Source organism: Patiria miniata, unplaced genomic scaffold (assembly GCF_015706575.1).
Source record: "Patiria miniata isolate m_02_andy unplaced genomic scaffold, ASM1570657v1 HiC_scaffold_13, whole genome shotgun sequence".
NCBI classification, from domain to species: domain Eukaryota; kingdom Metazoa; phylum Echinodermata; class Asteroidea; order Valvatida; family Asterinidae; genus Patiria; species Patiria miniata.
The window spans coordinates 11,456,142-11,481,522 of record NW_024037051.1 but is presented as its reverse complement, the minus strand read 5'-3'; the positions used below and the strand labels follow the sequence as shown (position 1 = coordinate 11,481,522).

Sequence of the window (25,381 nt, the reverse complement as noted above, 5' to 3'; positions counted from 1 at the left end):
GGACAGCAAGCCCATTGTCAGTGATGATTTTTGGCAGATGATGGTTCAGAGTAAAAGCTTGTCCATATCTATGCATCAAATATGGCGTACTTCTATTTTCCAAATTTGTTTATACATGTACATGTACAGTGTAAGGTGTGATTTAGAAGCATGAAATACCGGTACCTTTCCAATGTTACTGGACTTTATGGGTTTGATTAGCCATTGGCTATGTTACGCCGACCACATGCATGCAGATCATGTACACGTACATATGTACAATGTATGTGCATAGATTGACATACATGGTTCAAGCATTCTGCTGCTACATTCTGCTGTAACTCATACTTTGCAAACTGTGGACCAATTGTTTTCGTTCAATGCCATTTGGAAGCGACCAGGGTAGTGACTTACATAAAATAATTCTAAGAAATTGTCTTTTTGCCCTTGACATATATCCTGCCAGGATCAAAATGTCAGGCCCTTTTAGTTTTCTATAAGTTGTATATTTCAGGTCAATCTGTTTGCAGCAGTTTAATTCATTTTCATAAGAACTTACCAGTTCAATTTTAAACTTTGTCTGGCTGAAACATCCACAAGACCACAGAGAATTCCAACTTTAACTGAAAGCGGGACACATCATTCAGAAAATAGGGTGGGTTCAAGTGAGTGTACATTCTACAGTGTACCGGTACAAGCGTTAATGTGAACCTGTACACCAAGTCACAATATCCGAGTCCAAGTTTTGAGTTGAAGTTTGTCATTTTGACTGAGAATCATGCCAGATTCTTATGTGAATAGAGTCATGTCACTGCAGGACGAGTTGACATACGTGTTGGTTCAAAAATTTAAATGAGCATGAAGTTCGCAAATATCACCATAAAATTAGCACTTTGCCATCAGTATTAGGCCTAGTATTATGTAGGAGTCAGTTTTCTTGTAAATAAGGATGTGCTTCAGACGAAACATTAATTTTTATGAGCCCTAATTTTTACGTTATACTTTTTTTCACACTTGAGTTTTTGTTGCATTATGTGAGGGAGTTGTTCACATCATTGAAACTTAGGAAATTACCAACCATGTAAGGGTGCCGCGAACAGAGCAGGCGACAATAAGGATGTGTTTTGAGACATAACACCTGTCAAGCTTTGAGCTGATCCGGGGAGCAATCCATTACTTCTAACTTTCCTCTTTTTTGTTATTTCCACCCCAAGGATATTGCAAGTTCCTCGACCCCTGAACTACAATGACCTCTTGACTAAAGCCAGGATGGCCTACGGGGTTCCCGTAGACATGCACTACACCACAAATGATGTCAACTCAAACGTGAGTATATTACTCAGAAAACTTTAGGGAGCTTTTGGTTCCCCTCAATGTATCCGAGACCATTGAGGGCGCCTTTGTAGCCGACTTGTGACACCCACGTGAAGTCGCTTTGTTGACTCTTGCAACTCATTGAAACTAATTTGTGCACCTCAGTGTCAATATCTACACCCAAATAATACAGAGTGCGCTTTTGAAGTTTGTAACATTTGACATAATAAGATAAATTGTTGCAGTAGCACCATGTGGTAAAATCTCTTTTTGTGAGTATACGTGGTTCTGAAAAGAACCGGAGGGTACTCAACATTTCGGACAGTATGCTCTGCCCATTGTCAGGAGACTCTGACGACAGTCTCCTGATGATGGGCAGAGCATACTGTCCGAAACGTTGAGTGCCCTCCGGTTCTTTTCAGAACCACACATACTCACAAAAGGAGATTTTGCCACATGGTGCTACCGCAACAACTTATCTCATTTTTACTCTTTCACATTGTAATGATAAAAAAAATTTTGCCAGTATGAACAAAAGCTAAATAAATCCACAGTTTAACACATTGTCCCACTTGGGAGAATTACTGCATCCCAGTACATGCACATAGTCATTTTGTATCATCACATTTATTTTTTGCTTTGCATTCTTATTATGTGTGAACCAGCTCTAACACTGGACAAATATTTGAATTAATTTCATCTTAAGGCACAATTGTAACTGCACATTGAGCAAATACCTCTTCACTTTGTGCCTATTTGCTCAAATTTGAAGGGAGAAAGGGAACCCTGTAAAATAACTTGCTCAAGAACACAAGCACTATGGTTTCTTTGCGTCCAACAGATTGTTGTCCCTATCAAGAGCCAAACCAACCTCAATCAGGCTGTGGCGTTGATGGACCACAACCCCAACGCCAAGAGCCTCCGCGTCTACTTAACGCCAATTCAAACGGGTACCAGCAGCACAGCACTCACTGTTACCACAGGGGCACCACACCGGGCCTTTTCGTCGCCAGAGATTGTGTCGTCAGGGTCAGTCACCTATCACGAGAGAGGAGAGCTCTACGATACAGCTGTGAGTGGTCTCTATGCAATCGTATAATTCGTTTTGTAGCACAGGTATCTTTGAAACTCAATGTCCAAAGTGTAGGGGTGCACCTCTATTATTTGGTATGGTAGGTGCGAACAAAACATTACATGTTGTTGCATCCAAAATAATGATACATTCACAGGGTAAACGTTGATTGGACACCTTTCACCAAATGGAGTTTGTAATATCTTGCATTGGGGAGAATTGTTTATAAAGTAAACTCCAATTTTAATAATTATTTACTGGGGGTTTATGTGGGATTCGAACCTCCCATCTCAGCCGTGTGAAACTACACTGGTTTTTACCTCTGTCTTCTTTTTTTTACACAGATCCGCAGTGACACTGCCCACAAGCCCACAACATTACGCTCCCAGTCCATTCCCCAGGCGCCAGTGCACAAGGTGCAGAACCAAACCAAGCGACATTCCACACCTATCGAGATGCCTGCCCGCGACACACCTTCCCCACCCCCAGGCCACATACCCACAGATTCCATGCAGAACATCATTCGAGACTCAACCTGTGGGGAGGGGCGGTTCATCCCAGAACCAGAATCAGAGGTAGGTATAAGGGCTGGTGCTGGTGGAGAGGTACAAGTCCTTACAGTTCAAAGACAAGTCAGTCATTCGTCATCAAGCCAACTGACAAGCTATTCGCATGAATTGTGACGAAAGCATTCCTTTGTCTTTGTTCGTTTCCTTGTTGCACTTGACCTGACTTGTGATTGCAATGGTGATAGACTTGACTTTACAATTCTTGCAACTAAAAACCAGGGCCCAATTTCTTGGCTCTGCTAACCACAGTATTCCATGCTTACGACCACAAAATTTGTGCTAATCGCACTAGCAGAAAAAATTCTGTGCTTACCCGTAAGCGCAGAATCCTTAGTAACAGGATATACGCATGCGCAGAAGCAAAAATCTTTGCTAACGCGTGAAATATGCTATAGTAAGCAGGGATTTTTCGGTAACGGTAAGAGGAGCAAAGAAATTGGGCCCAGGAATTTTGGGAAAAGTTAAAAAGGGTTTTTTGGGGTCATGGTTTTGACTATGATGGACATTTCTGTCAAAAGAGCTCTGTGTCTGTTATTCATATACACTGTCAAAATTAAATTGCATTTTTAACCTCAATACAATAGCAACTTAACTTTGTTGAAAGTAACCTAATGGCCATTTTATAGCGAGCCAAACGTTAGGGATAATAGGGATAGAAGTTGCATGGAGTACTAGAAATCACCATGTTCAAAATATTTGTCAAGCTTGTGCACAATACTGTCGAGGTGTTAATCCTTGTGTGTTCGTAGAAACTGAAATCACCTCACCCTGCAAAACAGGAAATGTGGGGAGGGCTTATTGCAGCCGACGGAATGTTTCGTAATCCAAGAATGTGGTCATTAAATGGTTGTTTTCCTACCCTGCCAAAATTCTCTCATTACCTAGAACTACATGTGCATGTAGCAGTATCTCAATGGAAATCAACAATTACCAATTTACTGCCTATTTCATTCATGCAGTTCGCTGGGCTTATTTTTTATTTTTATGGTGTCAGCCCTTTTTTAGGGGGGAGGACATTGAATACTTTGTGACGTTTATGAAAAGTTGGCGGGGTTACTAATTGGCATCCTTTCAATGTACTTTTTTCAAATGTCAGATTGTATTAAGTGTTTGTCAAACACACCGCTACACGTACTCAACCTTGAGATGTCAGTTATCAGGTGGGAATGGAGTCCTAAATATCCCTCTATAAAAAAATGAAACTGAGTTTGCACCCTTACTGGTTCTCGAAAATGCATTTCCACTTGTACATGTACATGTACACTGTCTCAGCAGCTTTGTAGGGAAACGCATTGGGCAGAATTTTATTATAAGGCCCTGTAATATCAAGCTTGTGTTTATGTGATACGCAGCGAGGACACAGACTGGGCGAAATAATTTTGAGAGAAATAAAAAAAAAAGTAGGGAGTAACACATTTCTTCGGGATAAGGAATGGTTGAAATTTGGGGAGAAAAATGGGTTGAATTTGGATTATTTGATAATGGGAACATGTTTTGCTCAAGTTTACTCTGATTTTTTGTTGGGTGATTACTATTTGTTCCCCTAGTTTTTTAGGGGGGGGGGGGGCAAAATTTCAACAAATAGCAATTTTGAAATTACCCCTAGGTCTTGAAAACTTGCAAATAAATTTGCATTATTTTCAATCCTGTTTTTTTTTTATTCCCTTTCCTCAGCAACAAGATCATGTGATTATCAGCAGTCCTAATGGCAGCCACCAGTCACTAGATAAGCCTTACTATGGTGGAAGCCAATCCTTAGGCAGGTGAGTGACCTTTGACCTGTCAACCAGCAAGGAAATTATCGGCTACTTCATGTAGACTGAGAATGTTTCACCAGACAATTATTTTTGCTGTTATCTCTGAATTTTCAAAACGTACGCCCCATGCACAAGCAAGATTGGGGTTCTTGAGTATGTTGTGGAAACACCTCAACTGGGAATTTTTTTTTAGAAAGGGTGACCCCACAAAGTATAACTTTGCTAAATCTATAACAAACAACACAAGGGTTTGGGCTCCTCAGAACATTCAGTCAAGCAGTCATTTGTACGTAAAATTCGGGAGCCAAAGTATGTTGTTATAGTCAAATGTTCGGTATACATGTAGTGGTTTTTGGTATAATAGTAATCTACTGCAAGATGTGAAAGGAAATTTCTTGTGGGCGTTTATGTTCTTAGAAGATCTGGTGCAAAAACTTAACATTTTAGACAGTATGCTCTGCCTTTCATCAGCAGACATTACACCTGAGTTACTTCTTTTTTGCATTGTGAACAAGAATTTTGAACTTGATTTCATTTGAATGATAAGGAAGTGGGTCAGAAGTCGAAGCTGATGGCTGGAAATGAAATTTTCCATTAAATTATCAAGTAATTACATTTGGAAGTCATCTGGCCTGTACTTTTCTGGTCTGTAGAGCTGTGGTATTTGGTAGCATTATCTTTTCTGATGAAAGTGCTGTGTTGTTTTTACTTGAATCTTGTTGTAACCTTCTTTCCTAATTTTGTTTCCTAGTACAAGTGGTAGAATGTTCAGAGCACAAAGCACAACAAGCTATGACGAATTTTCAGGTGGGTAGAAAATATAATTAGTTTTGTAACATTGTTTTTGGAATCAATCATGTGCTGTTAGTTGGCTCTTTATTGCAAGATTATTTTGGAAGGATAGCTAGTCCTTGAGAAAAAGAATAGAACAAGATAATTAGGGTACTTCCGGGTATTTTGTGTGATGTTGTTATTCATTTTTCCATCCACATTGCTGCCAGAGGTGGCCAGAGCTAGAGGGCCTGCAGTGATCCCAGCATTTTGAAGTTTTCATTTTAATCTTTTTATGAAAATAATAATGGAAATTGAAGGTTTTAAGTTTTGATCATGCAGTTCAGAGCCAGAATTTTCAAGAAAAACCCTAGTTTATGCATGTTATAAGTATGACAATTGAGTATTTAAAAGAAAGATCACAATGTTTTGTGCAAACAGAATTGTTTCCTGAAAAAAAAAGGTGTGGTCATTGAAGAATCTAAGGGCATAAGTGATGAAAAACGAATTCACATTTACAGGTTCACAGTATCCGGAGAGGTCTGGCAAGGGTGGGACGTTTCCAACAAGGTACAGCATGAGGAGCTCACAGACAGACATCGATGATGGTAAGCGGCAACAAATTGACCTACATTTTACAATGTATTATCTGTGGCATAAACATTGTCAAAAGAATATTTCAAGTTTTTGATTCCTAGCAGGTGTCATTGTGTGCGGCGAGCTAGTCCCGTTTAACATTGCTCCTGGGCATCATCACATTTGGAAAAAATAATCCTCTGAATGCTACCCTTTTTCGTTAGGTCGTAAAACATTCCCCAGCCGGTCCCGGCGGCCCCAGCTCAGCCCCAGCCTGATGAACCCGGACGAGCGGGACTATAGCCCCCATGGCAGCGAGCACTCGCTCAGCAAGAGCAGCAGTAGCAGCGGCATTGGGGCTGATTTTGACACGCTGGACAGCCGGCGGCGACGGGACAGCGAGCTAGAGCACTCCATCAAGTCACTGCAAGAGATGGGCTTCAAGGAAGGCACCAAATGTGAGACCATGATGTGTATGTCTGCTTCTTCTCTGTCTGTTACGCTTTTTGCCCTTTTTTGGTAGGGGGAGTTGGGCTATGGTGTAGTCAAGTCCATCACAATTCCAGTCAAACGTAACAAGGGATTTATAGTATCAAATAAATGCCTTTGTTACAGTCTTGGGTTTGAGTCCCACCCGAGTAGCTTATATGAAGTTTGTTCTCACAATCACTCGGGACAACACTGAGTATACAGTGTTACCAAAAATATGTCGGTGAAGGGCAAAACCTAATATTGAATTTGTCACAGTTCATATGAATATCTTGTGAATTGACTTGATAAAGGATGACTTGTGATTGGCTTGCACAAGCTATAAATGGAGTTGAAATGCATATGGTTTACAGATGCTATTAACACTTTCCTTTGCTGTAATCTTTATAACATCTATTGAGACTAATGCATTAACTCTGGAAAATGTCTAAGACATCAAGATGCAAACATTGGAATAATGCAATATATTTTTACATGTAATTATAATGGGCCTGTCTCCTCCAATAATGATGGGTTCTTAATGGTTAATACAGGCCATGATTTGATTCATTTATGCATAGAGCTAAAAAGGCAATACAGGATCTACATTGCTTCCAGTAAAATGACTTGCTCAAGGACATACCGGTACACACATCACCATTAGGCCCCCCAAAAAAGTCTCCGGTTTCTGGTATGCACGTGCGTCGCCGTAGCCATGCGCATCGGCAAAATGAAAAAGTTTTTTTCGATGAAAGATGATGTCTCAAAACCGCCAAACTCACTGGTTTGAATGGAATCCTGCTGCTGCACAATTTTAATGTGTTTTTAGATGGGGTTACAATCGAGAATAAGCTTTATGTGGCCTCTCTGGACTCCCATGTATTTGCACTAAGTTTAGTCGGGCACCATTTACAGTCATCAGCCGACATTTGAAGAAGAAAAACGGGGAGAAAAAAAAAAAAACGCATCGCCGCACCACTTTTTGGGCAAGCTCCATACCAGAAACTGGAGCCTTTTTTTTGTTGCATTATCATGATTATGATATCGGGGCTGATATCAGCCATACAGCACTTGATCACAAATCAAGAACATGTGTCAATGTTTAAACATCTGAGATGTACTGTGAGACTGTGAGTATGATTCAAGTATTTGACCGACTTTTTCATGTCTTTGCTTTGCAGCACCTCGGGCGCCGGTCAACTGGCGTAAAGGCAAGATCCTGGGTCAGGGGGCATTCGGGGTCGTTTACCTCTGCTATGATGCCGACACAGGCAGGGAGTTGGCTGTGAAGCAGGTCCCACTGGACAATTCCAACACAGAAGCTAGAAAGGTGGGTTACTGCAAGAGCAGATGGAGAGAGGGTAGTAGGGGTGGCTTATCACCAAACTTGCCAGAGTAAACAGAGGAAAGCCCCCAAAAGTGCTACTTGTAAACTACATTTTACTGACTGAGTCTTTAAGAGCAAATAGCCAAAAAAGTACATTTGGCAGGCAAAACACATCTTGCAGATATTGAATTCCAAAAGGCTTCACAGAAACTTCATAAATCATTCTATCATATAGTTTGTATGAAAATGTCAATTTTCCTTGAACTAATGTCTAAGAAATTAGCTTCAAGTTGAAATTCCTGCCGTTTCATTGAAGTAAAAAAAAATTTGGGAAAAGGTTTTATAACTTTTTTTTTATAACTTTGGGAAAAGGTTTTATAAATATTTGCAAAGATTCAATATCAATGGTCAATCTGATCGATTGAAGTATTGCTACTATTAAAATGTTGATTCAGCATTATGAAACCATGCCTTTAGCTTGAGATAAAATGCAAATTATGCATGAGGTGTGTGGCTTTAAGTGAAACATAACTGAAAGGAAAACAATCAAAGCAAATACATTTCAATTTCCTTTTTGAAAGGCGTTTTTCCTCTTAATTTGAAGTGTTTTTTTTTCCTTTCAAACTGAGCTTGACTCATTTTGCCCCTCTGTCTTTCCTTTTTTTGCAATCCAACAGGAAGTGAAAGCACTGAAATCAGAGATTGAGCTTTTGAGAAACCTTCACCATGAAAGAATAGTGCAGTACTTTGGGTGCTCAGAGGTTAAGGACGTTCTTTCCATCTTTATGGAGCTGATGCCAGGGGTAATAATTTCACCAAAACTTTGACCCTTACGAAAGTTACGAAAAACTCATTTTACAATACATATGTGGGGTCATGTTAGCATGAGGGAAATCCACGTGTGATTTCTGCAAGGCTGCAGAATACTTCATAGTGATACGATTTTGTGTGGTTTGCAAAAGTATCCAGAGAACCAGTTTGTGTTAGATGATATTTTGGCCGAGCAGATGATGTTTTTTCAAAGAGCTTACCAGCTCAATGATATTGGCCCATGCTTTCTTTTTCAGTTTAAGCACATTAGAGCATTCATTTTTCAAAGCCATTTCTGATTCTGAAAAATGAAAAATCCTTAGAATTTTACTGGAAGCATCCCTTTAGGTGCTTCAGCGTGATCTTCCATCACTGAAATACTCGTTCGATCTTAAAGACAGTGGGTGGCAATATAGGCTACTGAATTCTTAGTATAGTCTATAACATTTATTGTTTTGTTGTTTATATTTTTGTTGGGCCTGTTTTGAAATTACAGGGCTCAGTGAAGGACGAGCTGAGAAGTTACGGTGCACTGACGGAGAACGTTACAAGAAAATACACACGGCAAATCCTGGAAGGGGTTGCCTATCTTCACACTAGTCATATTGTACATAGAGATATCAAAGGTAAAATTTTAATTACTTCTTCTAATAATATGTACATTGCACAACCTTAGGCAAGGTGAAAAAGACTCTAATAAGGCTTCATGATTCAGTTCAGGCTTAATATTCAGTATAACGGCACTATAATGCATACTGAACACTGGGGTTGACCAAAAATAGCTCTAACACATGATCACTATACCAAATAATATTGTGTGCATCCCATTATATTCATTAGTATGATGTTCTGCTATACTTTTCTGGCAAGGTCAAGAGCTCTCAGACATTTGTTGGTTAACTGAAATGCCATTGATTTATTCAGTTCCATGCCATCTTTCGATTGGTCGTAACTAACGTGGAATGAAAAATGACAAAAGAAATGCTTTTGTCCCAGTTCATTAGTTTAGCTTGCCTCTTGACTTTAATTGGAGGACTTGTGATTGACTTGTAAATTACTTGATGACAACTCTGTTCTTTTTATTAGGCTGCTGGCTGAACATTTTGCACAATTCCTGAAGTTTCTTGTGGTTTCATGTTGTATCTTTCTCTGTTCCTTGTTTTTTTTTTTCCCCAATCAGGTGCAAATATTCTGAGAGCGGGATCAGGGAATGTCAAGCTAGCCGACTTTGGCGCATCACGGCGGTTACAAACAATTGCGAGTTATGTGACGGGAATCAAGTCAGTGACGGGGACACCCTATTGGATGAGCCCAGAGGTCATCAATGGGGTCGGGTACGGCAGGAAAGCTGATGTCTGGTAGGTTAGATTTTGCAAAGGGGATATTGTAGTTCTAGGGTCAATTTGTTGGTGCTGTATGAGCTGTTCAAACTGTGCGTTCTATAGAATAAAAAATTGTGCTACATGTACTTACACCACGTATTTTGTGGTGTAAAGTTTGTATTTATTGCTTACAATGTATCCATGGAGATTTCCATCGTTGATGTCATTATAACAAAGTTTGCCTCTTATTAGGTAGTGTGCACTTAAATTTGCCTATATTTATTATAACCATGGTAAAATTGATAGAAGCAGAAAATTGTGTGCTTACCATGGCTATGAAATTGGGCCCAGATGATGCTCAGCAGAGATTTGTTCAGCAAAAACGGGTTACCTGCCATCATGTATATTTCTTGTGACTGGATTAGCAGATGATTTTTCGCTCAGCACGTAAATTTGCTAAACACTATTTTCTGCTTCTCAGATCCATGAAATTGTGCCATGGTCGCAGCAGAGACATTGGACCTCACAAAATCTTGAGATGGTCAAAACCCGCTAAACCTCATCTAAGCTGCAAAAATTGCCATGCGTGGAAACTTTGCTCAGCCAAAATGCCATTATGACAGGTTTCACCCTTGACTCGCAGCCGATTTCTTATAGTTTTTCTGCTTCATAAGATTGCGTCTGGATAGAAGCTTCTCACCTCAAATTTTTGTACATTTCTCCTTCTTTACTCTTATCAGGAGTGTTGGCTGCACAGTAGTAGAGATGCTGACGACCAAACCCCCTTGGGCAGACTACGAGGCAATGGCGGCCATCTTCAAAATCGCCACACAACCCACAATCCCCCAGCTGCCGAGCACGGTGTCGGACGTTGCAAGAGACTTCCTAAACCTCATGTTGATCCGAGATGCACAGCAAAGGCCCTGGGCCAGTGACCTGCTCAGGCACGAATTTGTGAACAGTTACTCCATCGATTGACATTGTTCAAGGAGGAAATGTAGCATCCGTTGCAAGGAGACTTTTTAAATGTAGACTTCAGTAGGCATTTCATTTTTGAAGAACATTTTTTTTTCTATCCACTGAGATGTGGTCGTTATTGAATTTGATGCAACAATGTGTATTCACATGCCTACATTAGTTTGTCTTTTTATACAGCAAGAAACAAAACATGATAAACACATTCCTTGACTGAAATGCCAGCAAAGTGAGAAGGATTTGCTTCAAATTGTTTCCAAGGCTCAAAGCAAAAGGACTTTGGAAGTATGTGGAGCGATACTTGTTTATGGACAGTTACCTTTGAGAGCTGCACTGCAACAAGTTTGTTAGCTGGTAGCCAAACAATACTGTTATCTCATATTGTATTGTATGAAAGGTACCCAGCAGGTTCTGTGGAGTTGGAGTGTCGTCCAAGTGTAACTTCGAATGAAAACAGCTAAGGGTTTCTGTCTCCCAAAATTTGGATGCATTGCACCGGTACCCATGGGCATTCCTTTATGCACTACAGGTTATAAAGCACCAGTTTGGATGTTGGTAACCTCCTTGGAGTCCACAAGTTTCAATGCTATACAAGCAACAATACCATCACTGGTATCCCGCAGACTCTTCTTGGATTCCCGTACAACTGTTTCTATGCACCATTGCAGTGGAATTCTTGGAGAAGAGAATTTTCATTTTCTCTCTGTGTCATTTTGAGGAAAATACTGCTATAAATTTCTCTAACTGAAGATGGCAACAGTTGTCTAAGAGACAGGTGGATCTCGGCATCAGAAAACCCTTTGGGTTGAAATATCTTTATCTAAATCCCCAAATAATTTTTTTTTAACAAAGATGATCATGTCCTATCGTATGAGGTTGTACAGTTACCATTGTCTCTTTTTGTATATAAAATATTGAATGAAAATAATATCACCACTACTGTTAAAACTTTGTAACTGTGGTGACAAATTATGTACGTTCCATTTTGGAAATACCAGAAAGAATATTTTGTTGTACATATTTGCGATTGTGACAGACAAATATTACATGTTCCTGTACATAAAACACATCCGGAACTGTCACAACGAAGTTTTGACAAATTGTAATTATAATATAACATATATACAAATTTCTAGCGCAGACAATTAATCTGTATATTGATTATTATTTACAGAAGTTACAAATGTTACCATACTGTTTCTTACAAGAAGTGCCTCTTTTTCAGGTCTCAAATGCGGTGGGTCAATGTATAACAGTGCTTGGTCTTTTTGAGATGTAAAAGATTTGTACAGTAATGAAAGTGGTTCCACTGCAGAAATGTAATATATATTTTTCGTTGATGTATCATTGGTTGAGAATGGTTCATATATTTACATCATTTCGCCTGATAGATCGCACATTGGAAACCAACATAACTATGTAAAGAAGTTTGATGATTCAACAAATGTTGAGATCATGGGAGGATAGCATTACAAAGGCAAGTTTTCTTGGCAGTTTCTTGATGCTGTAGAGAAATTTGCAGAGCACTGTCATGTACAACTTTCTAGATGCAATCATGTGGCACTTAAATACTGCTTTGGACCAAGAGGTTGCAAGCACCTGTTCATGTGTGCGAATCTCAGCACAATTAATATTCCTTTCTCATGCAAAAAGGTAAAAACAAACCAGATAGCGTACACGGGTCACTGCTTTGTCACATAAATAAGCAGTACCTTACACCTGCACCTCTTCTAGTTTTTCACCAGAAGAATAAGAAGTTCATGGTGATATTATTACCCTGGATTGACAGGTTTATAGTCATTTCTGGATTCACTTTATTGCTCATTGCTTCAGTGAGCCACATTTATGCAACAGACTGTAATCAGTAGTACGTAAAATGGGCTCTCATGGGTAATGCTTCGCTCCTAGAAGGGGAAATGGAAAGTCTAGTGAAGTGTCTGAGTCAATCCAGCGTAAGCTTTAATATAAGTCATTTCAAACCAAATCAAAAGCTAGGAAATTGTTCTGTAAATGTTGCTCTGCATTCCAAAATGGTCTTATGTCCAAAGTGGCCTTACATGCAGTCGGCTGTAATAGCAAACCTACTGATACATTTGCATACATTTGTTGATCAAAAGCAAAGCTAGTTCAGAGTGCTCATAAGACTGCCCTTGTAAGATGGGCTTATTACAAGCAAAATATGTAGATTATATTCCATTTCAATTAAGTTTGAGGAGGCCCTGCTTTACTATAAAGCTGAGTCCAATGACAACTTAGCCAAAGAAGCGAGCTTGAGTACTGAGCAATATCAAATTGTACATTTGGACATGTGGAAGTGAACAGTCTCTTTCACTTTTTTTTCCTCCACTTTTTCAACATGTTTTTTTTTTTGCATTCTCAATTATAATGAATAACTCATATGTACGGCTGGTTAAAACATACCAAGGTCTGTTCTATTTTGGAAGAATAAAATCTGTGGAACACACAGATCAGGAGCATAAACATGCATAACTTACAAATTAAAGTATGTCCCCATCAAATCTATGGCTGGTCTTACATATACATGTAAATTTCTAGACACGTTTTCGTAGGTAATTGCTACACTGCAAATAAATGAATTGTGTCGACGGCTTTGTCATTTGTAGGGGATGTATAAAAGATTTAAGTATTACTTTCCAATTCTTGTCCATTTCCCATTTTTTGTAGGACCTTCCAAAGTGCTTTCCTTGCATTCTAGGCATTCCCAAGGCATGGAAAGGCTGGATAATTTTGAAAGTTTGTGCAAGTGTTTGCCCTTTTCTGTGTGACTGAATAAAAAATATCAATTGCCCACCCAAGGATCACCCTATTGAATGTTCAAATCTTTTAATGATAATCGAGAATATTTCCCTGTAGAAATTAAATTTTACTATGCAAACATGCAATTTACAATAAGCCTTCCATCAAGTGTAAGTGCTGTCACAAAAAAAAGGACCATGACATCTGGATGTCATTTTTAGTAGTATTGGTATTATTTTTTTCTTTCTTTTGGGGGATTACCCTATGATTCCAATTTAAATTTCCTCCGGTATCAGACCAGGAATAGTTTAGGCTGCATATGAATCTCTTGTAGTTACTGGTACATGCAAGTCTTTGACAAACTTGGGCAGATGTTTGCAGTAAAATGCAGCCGAAGCTCTGGACGGCTGTTTCATGGACGATCTTATTTTTAGATATCATGTCAAATGGTGTGCGTAACTTTTCGGGGTTTAAGCCGGGTAAATTTGAATGTTGTCCTTTTTAAAGTACTTAAATAACTACTTTGAAGGTTTGCACAGTTAAATATCAAATTAGTTTGCAATATAAGTCGTGTATCTCTTCTGTAAGTTGTGTGGGGCTCACTGAAGAGTGAAGTTAGCTATCTGGTTAGCCAGCTTTTCCTACCACAGGCAACACCAAGAAGAGATACGTTGTCTTGTAGCAAACCTATCACACTCTAAAAATGTGTAAATTAGAGAAAGACAAATTGGGAAGAAAACAAATTATGCACACTACTCTGGTGAACAGGTCTTGAAAAATGTGAAAGTGAATATACATTGTAATTTGAGAATGGCCGTCGTGTGCCAAACTGCTGTTGAAATCTTGTATTTGTATAGAAAGAGATTTTAAAGAAACTAGTTTTTGCCTTTGTACAACTTCACACAGTCATGCAGATTTTATATTCTGTGCCATCTTCAACAACCATGTACATGTATTTGCTCATTATTTTATATACATATATAAAAACAAAAATGAAACGAGAGAAAAAAAATAAAAAGATGAAATAAATTGTACCAAATGCAGTTGTCTGTAATTGATATGGTTTTTCTTTCAAGTTTAAACGGAACTATATGCCTAGGATGGCTGAGAAGTTAAAGGCAGACTAGTATGGTGTCGGTGAACAACCTCTGCATCATTGTCCTGTTGACCTCTGGCATGCGGTCAACTCGATATGAAATTTCAACGTCCAGAGGACTGCAGGCATTCGTACTAAGTTTTACAAGAAAACTCTGGAACCATGTTACTAAATCTTCTCTAGTCGTCCCCACCTGGTGACTGAATGTTTCATCTTAACAAATACAGAACCTGTGGCACGTTTCATGCTGGTCATGCTTAAATCACTTGGATTCCTTCTCTGGTGTATAGGAGATCGAAGGAAATCCACTCATTCTAAATTGAATTGACACTTTCAATTTAGCTGATGTAGTTATGGGGACCTAATCTTGTCTACATGGCAATTTAGGAGAATTCTGTTTTATAGGGAGTGAGTTCAATTTAGCCTGACTGACTTTGGATTTTTTTCTGAACTCGGATCTCAGTCGTGGTGTTTAAATTTGTAAATAGTTCCATAGGCGTAGCCAGGGGGGGGGGGGGGGGGGGACAGATGGTACCAGCCAGCCCCCCCCCCCCCCTTCCCCGCTTTTTGATTTTACGGAGGGCAAGTGTCGGGAGAAAAAAATTTTACCCCCCCAAAAAATGACCGTGCTACGCCCCTGAGTTCAGTGGCCAATACTAAATGTAAGGCTAAAATACGATCATGAAGCCCAAAAAAAGGTTTTCTGTAAATGTAAAGAATCAAAGTTCCAATAAATTAATTTTAAAAAACACGGCCTCCCATCTCCCCTTACAGCCGTCCTTTCCACACCTTTGCCTATCAAATTACAACATAGGAAACTATGAATACACTAATTGTCTCAAAATCGTGCGGCTTGAGGTGCGCAAGTCACCATTGATTAACCATTTCAAAAACTTGAAATGCTTTTGTTAAGTACAAAGTAAGTGACTCTTGTATATCCTTCTGAGATTAATAAACGATATGTTCGTCGGTGCTGATTGATCAGTACAACTATTGTGCTGATAACTTTTCGCTTGTTACGCAAAATACCATTCACTGCGTTCATGCGTAATTGTTGCAACCGTATCGCCATTCAATTTCCATCAATAAAAAGTAATAAATCTTTACAGTCAGCAGTAAAGTTTCGTAAACTCCCTATTGAGTAAACGCTACGTTTAAGATCAAACATCATCCTGTCTCCGTAGGCAATATTCCAGCCGATTCGGTCATTATCGAAAGTTTACCGAATACACAGATTATTTGTATATTTGTTAAGAGTGGGCTACCTTCACCGGGCATCGGTTCTCTGCAACATTATAAAATATTCCTATCATCCACGTACATGTACTTGTATGACTATATTAAGACTTACTTGTCAATATAATTGTTCATCTATCGTAATTCATTTAGTCGATTATTAATACAAGAGCGTGACAAATCTTACCAATCATTGAGTTTGTTATTCTTACACAAACCTAATACATTGTACATACTGATACGCTTTCAGACGTGGCCAATGTGATCAAGAAGCTCGAACAAAACGTTAGCAAAGATGCATAACGCCTTCAATGCATATTTTATGAATGAAAACGGCCTCCCATCTCCCCTTATAGCCGTCCTTTCCACACCATTGTCAACAAATTTACAAAAAAAGTTTACCGCTAATTAACTACTTCAAGAAGTCGCCGTATGCAAAAAAAAATACACTTTTTCCTTGACGATTTTGAACAATGCGAGGCTGAAGAAATCCCTTCGGCGTAACAAGAAGGTAACATGGACAGTGGAGGGTGCGAAGATTTGTGCTGGTAAAAAAATGTTATGGCGTGAGCAACTTTTCATGAATAGGCTGAATTGATTGCAGACTGATGATGGAGATACACGTGATGTTTTGATGATAAAGACAAAGAGAACTTTCTCTCCCGTTGGTGGGCGAATACTCTGTAGAAGTGTGACAAATTGAAGCAAACTCTAGTTGGCTTTTTGAATAACTTACCAACAACAACGTCCATTCTATGAAGTCATCCTTGTAGATTTTTGTTTGTAATTCCACAACTGAAGAAATCTGCTAATAATCATGCTTCTGGAAGATTCGGCAAGATTCACTGGACAATTGAATATTCTAGCGATGACATGATTTTGAGCCCCCACCCAACACGAAGTTTTTTTACATACAAAATTTAAGACTATCGTTTTAATATGGGTTAATATTTTTATCGAGTATAAACTTTAGTTAGTTTGGCCTACCCTATTTATCATTTCTCCCTCGATAACCCCCATCCCGCCTTATAGCTGCCGCGCGATGGGTGCATATTATTGCATTGCCTGCATGCATTCGCGTATCACTTGTTCACTCACTCACTTTCTCAACACTCGCCACTCACCATCCACCACTCACTAACATGTTACTACACATCCCATTGGCTCAACTTGAACAATCAGACTCTAAGTCTCTCACAAGCTCGTATCACAGTATCGATTCGATTAATCGAATCCATACTCTGTATAGGTACCCCACGGTACCAACGAAACCGAACACCGAGTAAGCTGACTCAGTGACGTACCGATTCCGATGTTTCCGAAAACGAATAATCGTTTCCAACTCTGTGTCGGAAACGCGCAAGTCACTGACAGTGACACATCTCTCTCAAACGATATAACTTGTCACTCATTCATTCACAGTTTTTACTCACCCAGAACTCACAACAGGTCTACACACGTCAACCTCTAATACTCCGACACTCACAAACTCACTTGTGCAAGCGCATGCCAATGCCTTTGGCTAAAGTGCCTTGCGTTCCGCTGTGCTTCAGTGCATTTTCCCACAATATACCCCCGCCCACTCAATGTGTTTTCAATTATTTGTTAGATCGTACAATTTTAATTATTATTAAACCTGTATTAATTACAGTTAAATTGGTGCATTTGCTAAGGTGTAAGTTATTGAAGCTTATGTTTAGAATTATGTTTTACGAAAATATATTTTATTTGTATAATAAATTATGGTTAACATATATTTATCTATTTATTTATTTATCTAAATCTAAACAAAAATCAGGTTGATTACATATTGTGAACCCGCACACCCTTCCATGACAAAAAGCCTCACTTAGACTCATTTGGTAGTTCGAAGCAGGACAAAATCGTTAGAAATGTCGTTTAGGCAGCACTTGCAGCGTTGCTTAACAATTTACATTCATGAAGAAGACATGATGAAAAGATGAAGAAGACATGATGACAAAATGAAGAAGACTTGATGGAAATTTGAAGAGGAATCTTGAAGTTTGAACCTCCGATGTCATTTGCAGCTTTTCGCTCGACGAAGAGAGAACTTGGGAATAACTGTTTTTCTTTCTGAAGGAGGCAATGAATTTCCTCTTGATGAGGAAGAACACGAGAAGAAGTCCAGGAACAGTCCATTCCTTGTAACTGGGATTATGGGGCACGTGACGAAGAAGACACATTGTCTTGAAGGAGACACTGTTGCGTTACTTCTGGAAAATCGCACAAGACGAAAATTGCTGTTTTCCTTTGACGAAGAAGAAGAACGTGAAAGGGATTTTCCATTAATCATGCTGTCGGCTGCATGTTTGATTTCGTCAAGAGGTGTTTTTTTTGCTGTCAGTTTTGTTTAAAATCTGCAGCTCCTTTTATATGATAACGTTGAACCTAACGGCAGCCTGCCATTATTTCACATTAAGTACACGCTGGAGCATGTAAGGAGTATGGTACAATACTTAGTATGTCAATCAATTGACGCAGCGCTTCACGATTAAATATGAGAAAAAAAGAGTCATCATTGGGTGAAAAACGTAACTTTCTGACAGTAAGAAGGGAACAAGTTCGTTATGAAAGTAAACCTGACACAACAGATGATACGCAAAATTTTACTCCTATAGACTGTGTAGCCATTTTAGCCTAGGAAAGACGTGCATTTTCTTACTCCAAAACAATTGTTAAAAAGCGTATCCTTTTTTTCTTTTACCCATGTTGAGTAGTTCTTGTCCCACCCTTGTCGGGTAAAACTTTAAAACTACATTCTACTCAAATATTAGTCAGAGGTTTTACAACTTCAAGCCTTTATTATTACTGTTGGAAGATGTTTTCTTTTAAACTTTGATCTACTAAAAGACAAAGTAATCTAACAAGAAATCAAAATATTTCAATTTAAATTTATAAATGGTTTTGTTTAGAAATTGCTATCAATTTGGTTTGAAACGTCAGGCCAGCTAATTTTGTTGATTACAAGTTTTGCATTTATATAGTTAAGTTATATTTATATAGCCTGTTTCTTCCTATCCTGTGATAAAATTTAAAAAAACAAACAAACAACGAATTCAATTTAAAGACCCATACTGCACTTACATTATAGGAGATATAGATTTTAGGGTGTACTTTTGTCCCAGAGATTCGCACGAGTACACAAGGGGAATTCACTGTTACTGAATGTAAATAGCAAAAAACACCAGACCCATCCAAGATGGAGAGCTGAAGTTCTGGTTGAATTTATCTTGGTGAGGAAAATTCCGCAAAATGTGTGCCCTCCTGAAAACACAAAATATCAAAATTTTAAAAGATCAGACCGTGGAGACGTCCATTAAGCGAACCGCTTTGGCTAACATAACATTCAAAACTAAATGATTGAACTAAAAACTTGAGGTTGAGTAAGATAACTGAAAAAATGGCTGAATTTGTAAACATTTCACATCGGCCCGGATTACCCAATATAGGCACTGTGCCTAGGGCCTACGAACAATTTGGGAGCCTACGAAAACTTGGGGGCTACGAAAATATCGCAGTGTGCCCATAGGCCTACGCACACGCGCAGAGAAAAGTTTTTTTAAAAAGGTTTAGGGTCTCTCTCAGAATTTTCGATTTCACCAACTGACGCTGTACAGCATGTATGCATACTAACTAAGGCCCTACGTATAAAATGTACGTGTAAAGTCTGTCGTTCTGAAGCACGGTGCCAACCATGGGCGTCGATCGGTGGGCAACGGGGGGACATGTCGTTCCCCAACCATGCATTTTTGTCCCTGAATAAAAAAAAACGTAGCCTACATTTGATTCTTTATAGCTCAGAACAGCTGATTTAATGACTCCAAACTCGAAAAAGACGTTTGAATGATGATCTTGTGCTAAAACTTTGGCAGTCGTCAGAAATTGCCTCAGATCGCACCACATCACAATGTACGTTTGTGCATTATTCTTACGCAAAGCTACATATTGACACAACTTTAGTGACATGATGTGGCAAATACCAAAATAATAATAATATGAGATAAATAATAATAAATACAAGAGGTTCGAGCTAAATGGCTAGTACGGTGAAGCATTACACAAAAATTACTATGTTATGAATAAAAACGGCCTCCCATCTCCCCTTGTAGCCGTCCTTTCCACACCAGTTTAAAAGTGAATTAATACAGGTCACTATCAATCAACTTATCACAACGTTATGTGATTTGCTTGCAAATCGTAATGAGTATGTGATTACGAATGCATGCCTTGTATTTCCAAAGTAATCTATTCTCGTATACGTATTTAATGAATCAATTGCACGATGAGATCACCGATACGAATTTATCAATACAAACATATACTACGGTTTAAATATCAACGCGTTACTTTTGTTATTTGCAAAAATACAATTTACAATTTCTATGATTGGTTACTAGAAGGCTACTACTTACTAGAATCTTAATTTTACATATCATTACATGGATACGAAAAAGTCATGCTTTGGCCCTAAATCGGCTATTGACACATCAAAAAGATGATGACCCAAGAGTTACGATTCATGAGAAGTAAGCGACAAACATGAACAATGTATAGACAAAATGCAGCCTGAACGACTGTCCTACATTTCGCAGCGCTCATTACAAATAAAAAAAAAAATTGTCATTTGCAAAACTGACGCAGATTCCTCTCTATCTTCTCTGATATCTGGAATGACGAGGTTCCTTCTCTTCTGAGACCGTCGAAAGACATGGTGTTACACACTGTCCTTCTTGGATCACAACAGGTGTTTCAACTGAAATATTTCATGCAACATTAATTTTGAGGATGATATATGGTGTGATCATCTACAAAGGGAGATTTATATATACGTCTGCTGTTTCACTTGCCGCTTTCTCTTGTCAGAAGAGGTGGATGGAGGTCATTAAGGCTGGGTACGGTTGATATCTTTAACAACGCGAGGGTAAAACATCCCTTTGGCATTAATAATGTGGATGGCGTTAAACTACATTCTTGTTGATGCTTTCTCATAAAAGCCAAACTTTTCTCTTTCCTCCAACGTGTCGTGTAGTTTTATTATTTGTGAAGTTAGTGCTTCGGATTGAAGTTGGACATTATGAAGGATGAGACAATGTGATGCTAGATTCCTTTTTTCTTCTTCTTCATGATTTCCATTCCGCAGCCTAGTGTAGATGGAGAAGCAGCCTGTTCATGACATTCATCAAAAAAGTTTTGAATGTCCTGAAGAATGTTCTTTATTAAGATGTTTCCAAAAAAAGATGTCTGCATGAAGGGGAAACTTGTTCTTGTTGCTGTCGAGACTACGCTCGTTGCAAATACTTCATTTTCTACAACATGTAACCATGAAAAGTGAAAGACCAGTACACCTGAACTTACACGTCCATTCTACAAAAGAAATATTTAGTTTTCCTAATTTAAATATATATATATTATTAACTAATTTAAAAAGTATTTTATTTACTTACTTGTTTTTAATTTTTGTTTATTTTTTCATTATATTCATATTTTATCTTTATTTAATTTTATTTAAATATTCAGTATTTAAATTTAATTTTTTTCTACCCTGATTCCCATATTGCCCCCTAAAATGACCTAGGCTGCGCCTGGCGCATATTGCTTGCTTTGGGGGTGCAGCAGCTGCCTGCTGAAGTGCCTCTCAAGCGTGCGATGTTCCACATCATCACCTTATATCACCCACTTGTCATCAATGTTCACTTATCACTCATTAAAAATCTCACTATGATACATTTTGCCCTTTATTCACCTTTACATTCTCAAAGACGGAAACAACTGCGAAATCGACGGTTCAACCGAAATATACCGAACGATACGAGTTACCAGCGTTTACCAATACAGTCGGCGGTAGGCCTACCACGTCACGGTCGACGGTTACGTTTCCGTCTTTGGTAAACTGACATTCAATTCACTCATTACACAATTCACCAAAGTGCTAACTTTTCAATCACTTTGGTTCCTTAGTCATTCACCTGCATACATCGCCACAACCATCACCACCGCGACCAGAATCAACAGCACTATTCCACCATCATCACTACAACCAGTGTCCATCCTTTGTTTTATCACTCGCTTTGTGCCGCATTTGCATATGCGCAGCCCTAAGTTGTTTTGCGGTGCTGCGAGCAGTTTGCCTTACTACCATCCCAATCCCTTAACCCATTGACTTAAAAGTTACTTATCTGTTAAAATGTTATCTTTATCGTTTACATTAAAACGACCAATAAGTTACAGTTTATTCAATTAATTTATCATTCACCTATTTGCCCCACTTATTACAACTAAAAGCCAACTTCAACCTCAATTCCACGACTACTTAGGAAGACCAAGTATCACCTACTATGCCAACAACACATGCTTCTTTTGCCATAACTTTGAGATCCTTGACGATAAATGTTGATTCGAGGGAGACATTTTGAAGATTCCTTGATAGAGCAGCTGTAGAAACTCTTGCTATCGGTGTTCATGAAGAAATGCTCACTGAGCCTATTATTTCCAATATGGTGACAATATGCTGTCCTCGGTATTTCATTGATAGAGTAATACCTTGCGATAATGACGCATCAAAGTTGATGAATTCGCGGTTCAGTGTATCATTGTATCGAAGAAAGAAATATGTGTTGGTCGTTACATGTGATTTACTAGCTAAAGGAATAATTTCCTGCACATTCTTGATTAAGGAGATTTTAATTCTTGAATTCTGAGCACTTTCATGACGACGGTATTCTTGTGTAGTTTAACTTTGCGGGAGTTTATCTTGCAGTCGATGGAGGTTTGGGTTTGTGTTTGTTCGCATGAAGTGGAGAACTCCAGAGAAATATATCAGCAGCATTCTTTATAATACTTGTCGCGCAAGATTTGAAGGAAACATCTCGGTGAGTACCCACGAGAGCAACTTTACTTAAATACACGCTCAATTTCTTTGAGGTAAAATTATCATTAGGCCTACTGTATATAACGAAGAAAAAAAAAATTAATGGAATCACAGAAAATGATTGTGTCTTCCGTACATATGTTGAGGTTCAACTTCTATTCAAATTTGGAGACTGGTGATGACTGAAGGCGACAGATGAGATTCTGTTTCTAGATGAAGACAGAGGGTATGTTCTTTCCAGTTGGTGGACGAAGTCTCTGTCGATGAAGTGTGAACAATTTGAAGAAAATCTGGTTGTGTCTCAAAGTATTACATCTTTTAACGTCCATATTGTGAAGGTACTCTTGTTCATGTTGCCATTCTTGTACAACAGACAGAAAAGTCTCTATAATTCTCAAAGACTTCGACCGTTAAAAGATTCACCGAACAATGGAATATCATTACAATCACAAGCTTGCAGCCCCCGCCCCCAAACACACAAAGTTTGACATGTTTCGGTTTTATATTATTATTAAAAAGCTAAACTATTTAACTTTACTTTTTCATTTTATACATTTATTCAAGACTATTATTTTGAGTAACATTAATGGTATCACCCTGGTAAATTCACCCCCCCCCCCCACCTAGCCCTAGCTTCGGGCTGCCACGCGAACTGTGCTGCATCGCATGATGTGTATTGCATCGCGTGAATGCATGTGCATGCATGTATCGGTTGTTCCCTCACTCACTTCTTCACCACTCACCACTTCGATATCACAATCACTACTCACCAACCTACAACTTACACATCTCTCAGGCGCGTGATATTCAAAATCACACTTGCATACAGACTCGACACGCAATCGATGCTCTCATCTCAGTCACTGGCGTTTTCTTACAAGACCTGGGTCACGGTATCGAATCGAGTGCTCGAATCGATACTCTCACTTCTCACAACCCACCACTCATCATTCGCTACTCACCAACATACGATTACACATTTAATTGGCTCACCAGTACTCAGGCTCACAAATTCTTAAGACTCGAGACTCAGTACCGAATCGAGAGTTCGAATCGATACTCCCATTCTCTAACCACTCATCATTCACTCAACTGACTCATAACTACACATCTCATTGGCTCATTAGTATTCAGACACTGACTCAAATAATAGTATCGAATCGATTGATCGAATCGATACTACTCTGGTACCGCCGAGGTACACCGAAACCGAATACTGAGTAGGCCTACTCAGTCACCGATAGTCGCGTTTCCGATTCCGAATACTCGTTTACGATCTGTGACGGAAACGGCTAATATTATCAACACATCTCTCACCCAATAAATCATGTGTCACTCATTCATTAATTCACTCATTGTTTACCTCACTCATGACTCACAGCAACATGCACCGCCCACAGACCACCTCAATAATCGGCCACTCACCTATGCGCAAGCGCATGCCTAATACGCTATGCATTCGCCCGTGCCGCACAGCGAGTTTATTTCCCCTACATCCCCCGGCCTAGATGTTTTTATATCATAATGATTACTTGAATAACGATTATAATTACATGTTTATGCATAAATTATACAAATTCCATTTTAACTGTCGTATAAGGTGCCAGACTTAAAAAAAAAAATTTTTAATTTATGTTTTAAAAATGCCTGTTTCATTTGTTTATACTTTATTTATCTTTGACAAAATGAGGTTGAGAATATACATTATGACTCTGCCCCTTCCATGACAAACAGAATCAATCGCACTCCTTTGGTTGGTCGACAAAACATTATCTTGGGACAGCTAGCACTTGATGTTCTTAAACAGTTTACATTGAAGATGAAGACATGATGGAAACTTGAAGGAGAATCAAGTTGAACTCCTTAATGTCATATCTCTCTGCTTTTTATCAAGACCTGAAGTGTTCGACGAAGAGAATTTTTTTTCTGAAGGAGATTAAAACACACGTTTATAGACCACTCTCACTCCTAATTGGTCCACAAGTAAGGTACTGAGGCAACAGTTTTTCTCATGTTGATGAAAGAACAAAAGGAGAATTCTAGCGAATTTGCAGGAGACTACAGTCCATTTCTTGCAACTTTGTTTAAAGTGCACGTTTCTTGCAACTCTGTTTAAAGTGCACGTAGTGAAGAAGAGCATTATCTTGAAGGAGACATGGAAGCTTCTCGTGCTTCAGAAAATATCACATTACTTGAGAATTATTCTTACTAAGCCTTTCCTTTCATGGGGAAGATAATCATGAAGAAGATTAACGATTTAATGTACAAATTTGATTGATTTATTTGTTCACAACATTCACGATGTTAGACCTGATGGCAGTTTGTCAACATCTTGCTTGATACACACGTGGAGCAGCTGTCAATATTCCAGAAACGCATGCAAAGTCCAGACAATAGGAGCGTGTCTGCCTCATAACTCTACCCCAAGAACAATGGGTGTGCGTGACTGCGACCTCCGCTGCC

The 25,381-nt window shown here is 38.8% G+C and overlaps 1 protein-coding gene across 4 annotated transcripts in view; it reads left to right on the top strand.

Annotated features, from left to right (window-relative positions):
* LOC119721282 (mitogen-activated protein kinase kinase kinase 2-like) overlaps positions 1 to 14,731 on the top strand; it is a 59,128-nt gene extending 44,397 nt beyond the window's left edge. For 3 of the 4 annotated variants that reach the window (XM_038191282.1, XM_038191281.1, XM_038191279.1), the window contains 12 exons: positions 1,194 to 1,305; positions 2,135 to 2,365; positions 2,710 to 2,940; positions 4,609 to 4,697; positions 5,443 to 5,498; positions 5,984 to 6,070; positions 6,263 to 6,511; positions 7,688 to 7,836; positions 8,511 to 8,636; positions 9,140 to 9,269; positions 9,824 to 10,001; positions 10,706 to 14,731. In XM_038191282.1, coding sequence (XP_038047210.1) covers positions 1,194 to 1,305; positions 2,135 to 2,365; positions 2,710 to 2,940; positions 4,609 to 4,697; positions 5,443 to 5,498; positions 5,984 to 6,070; positions 6,263 to 6,511; positions 7,688 to 7,836; positions 8,511 to 8,636; positions 9,140 to 9,269; positions 9,824 to 10,001; positions 10,706 to 10,943 — 1,876 coding nt within the window. In that variant the 3' untranslated portion in view covers positions 10,944 to 14,731. The remainder of the gene's footprint in view (positions 1 to 1,193; positions 1,306 to 2,134; positions 2,366 to 2,709; positions 2,941 to 4,608; positions 4,698 to 5,442; positions 5,499 to 5,983; positions 6,071 to 6,262; positions 6,512 to 7,687; positions 7,837 to 8,510; positions 8,637 to 9,139; positions 9,270 to 9,823; positions 10,002 to 10,705) is intronic. The other variant, XM_038191280.1, reaches the window with a different exon arrangement.
* Positions 14,732 to 25,381: the final 10,650 nt, after the last annotated feature.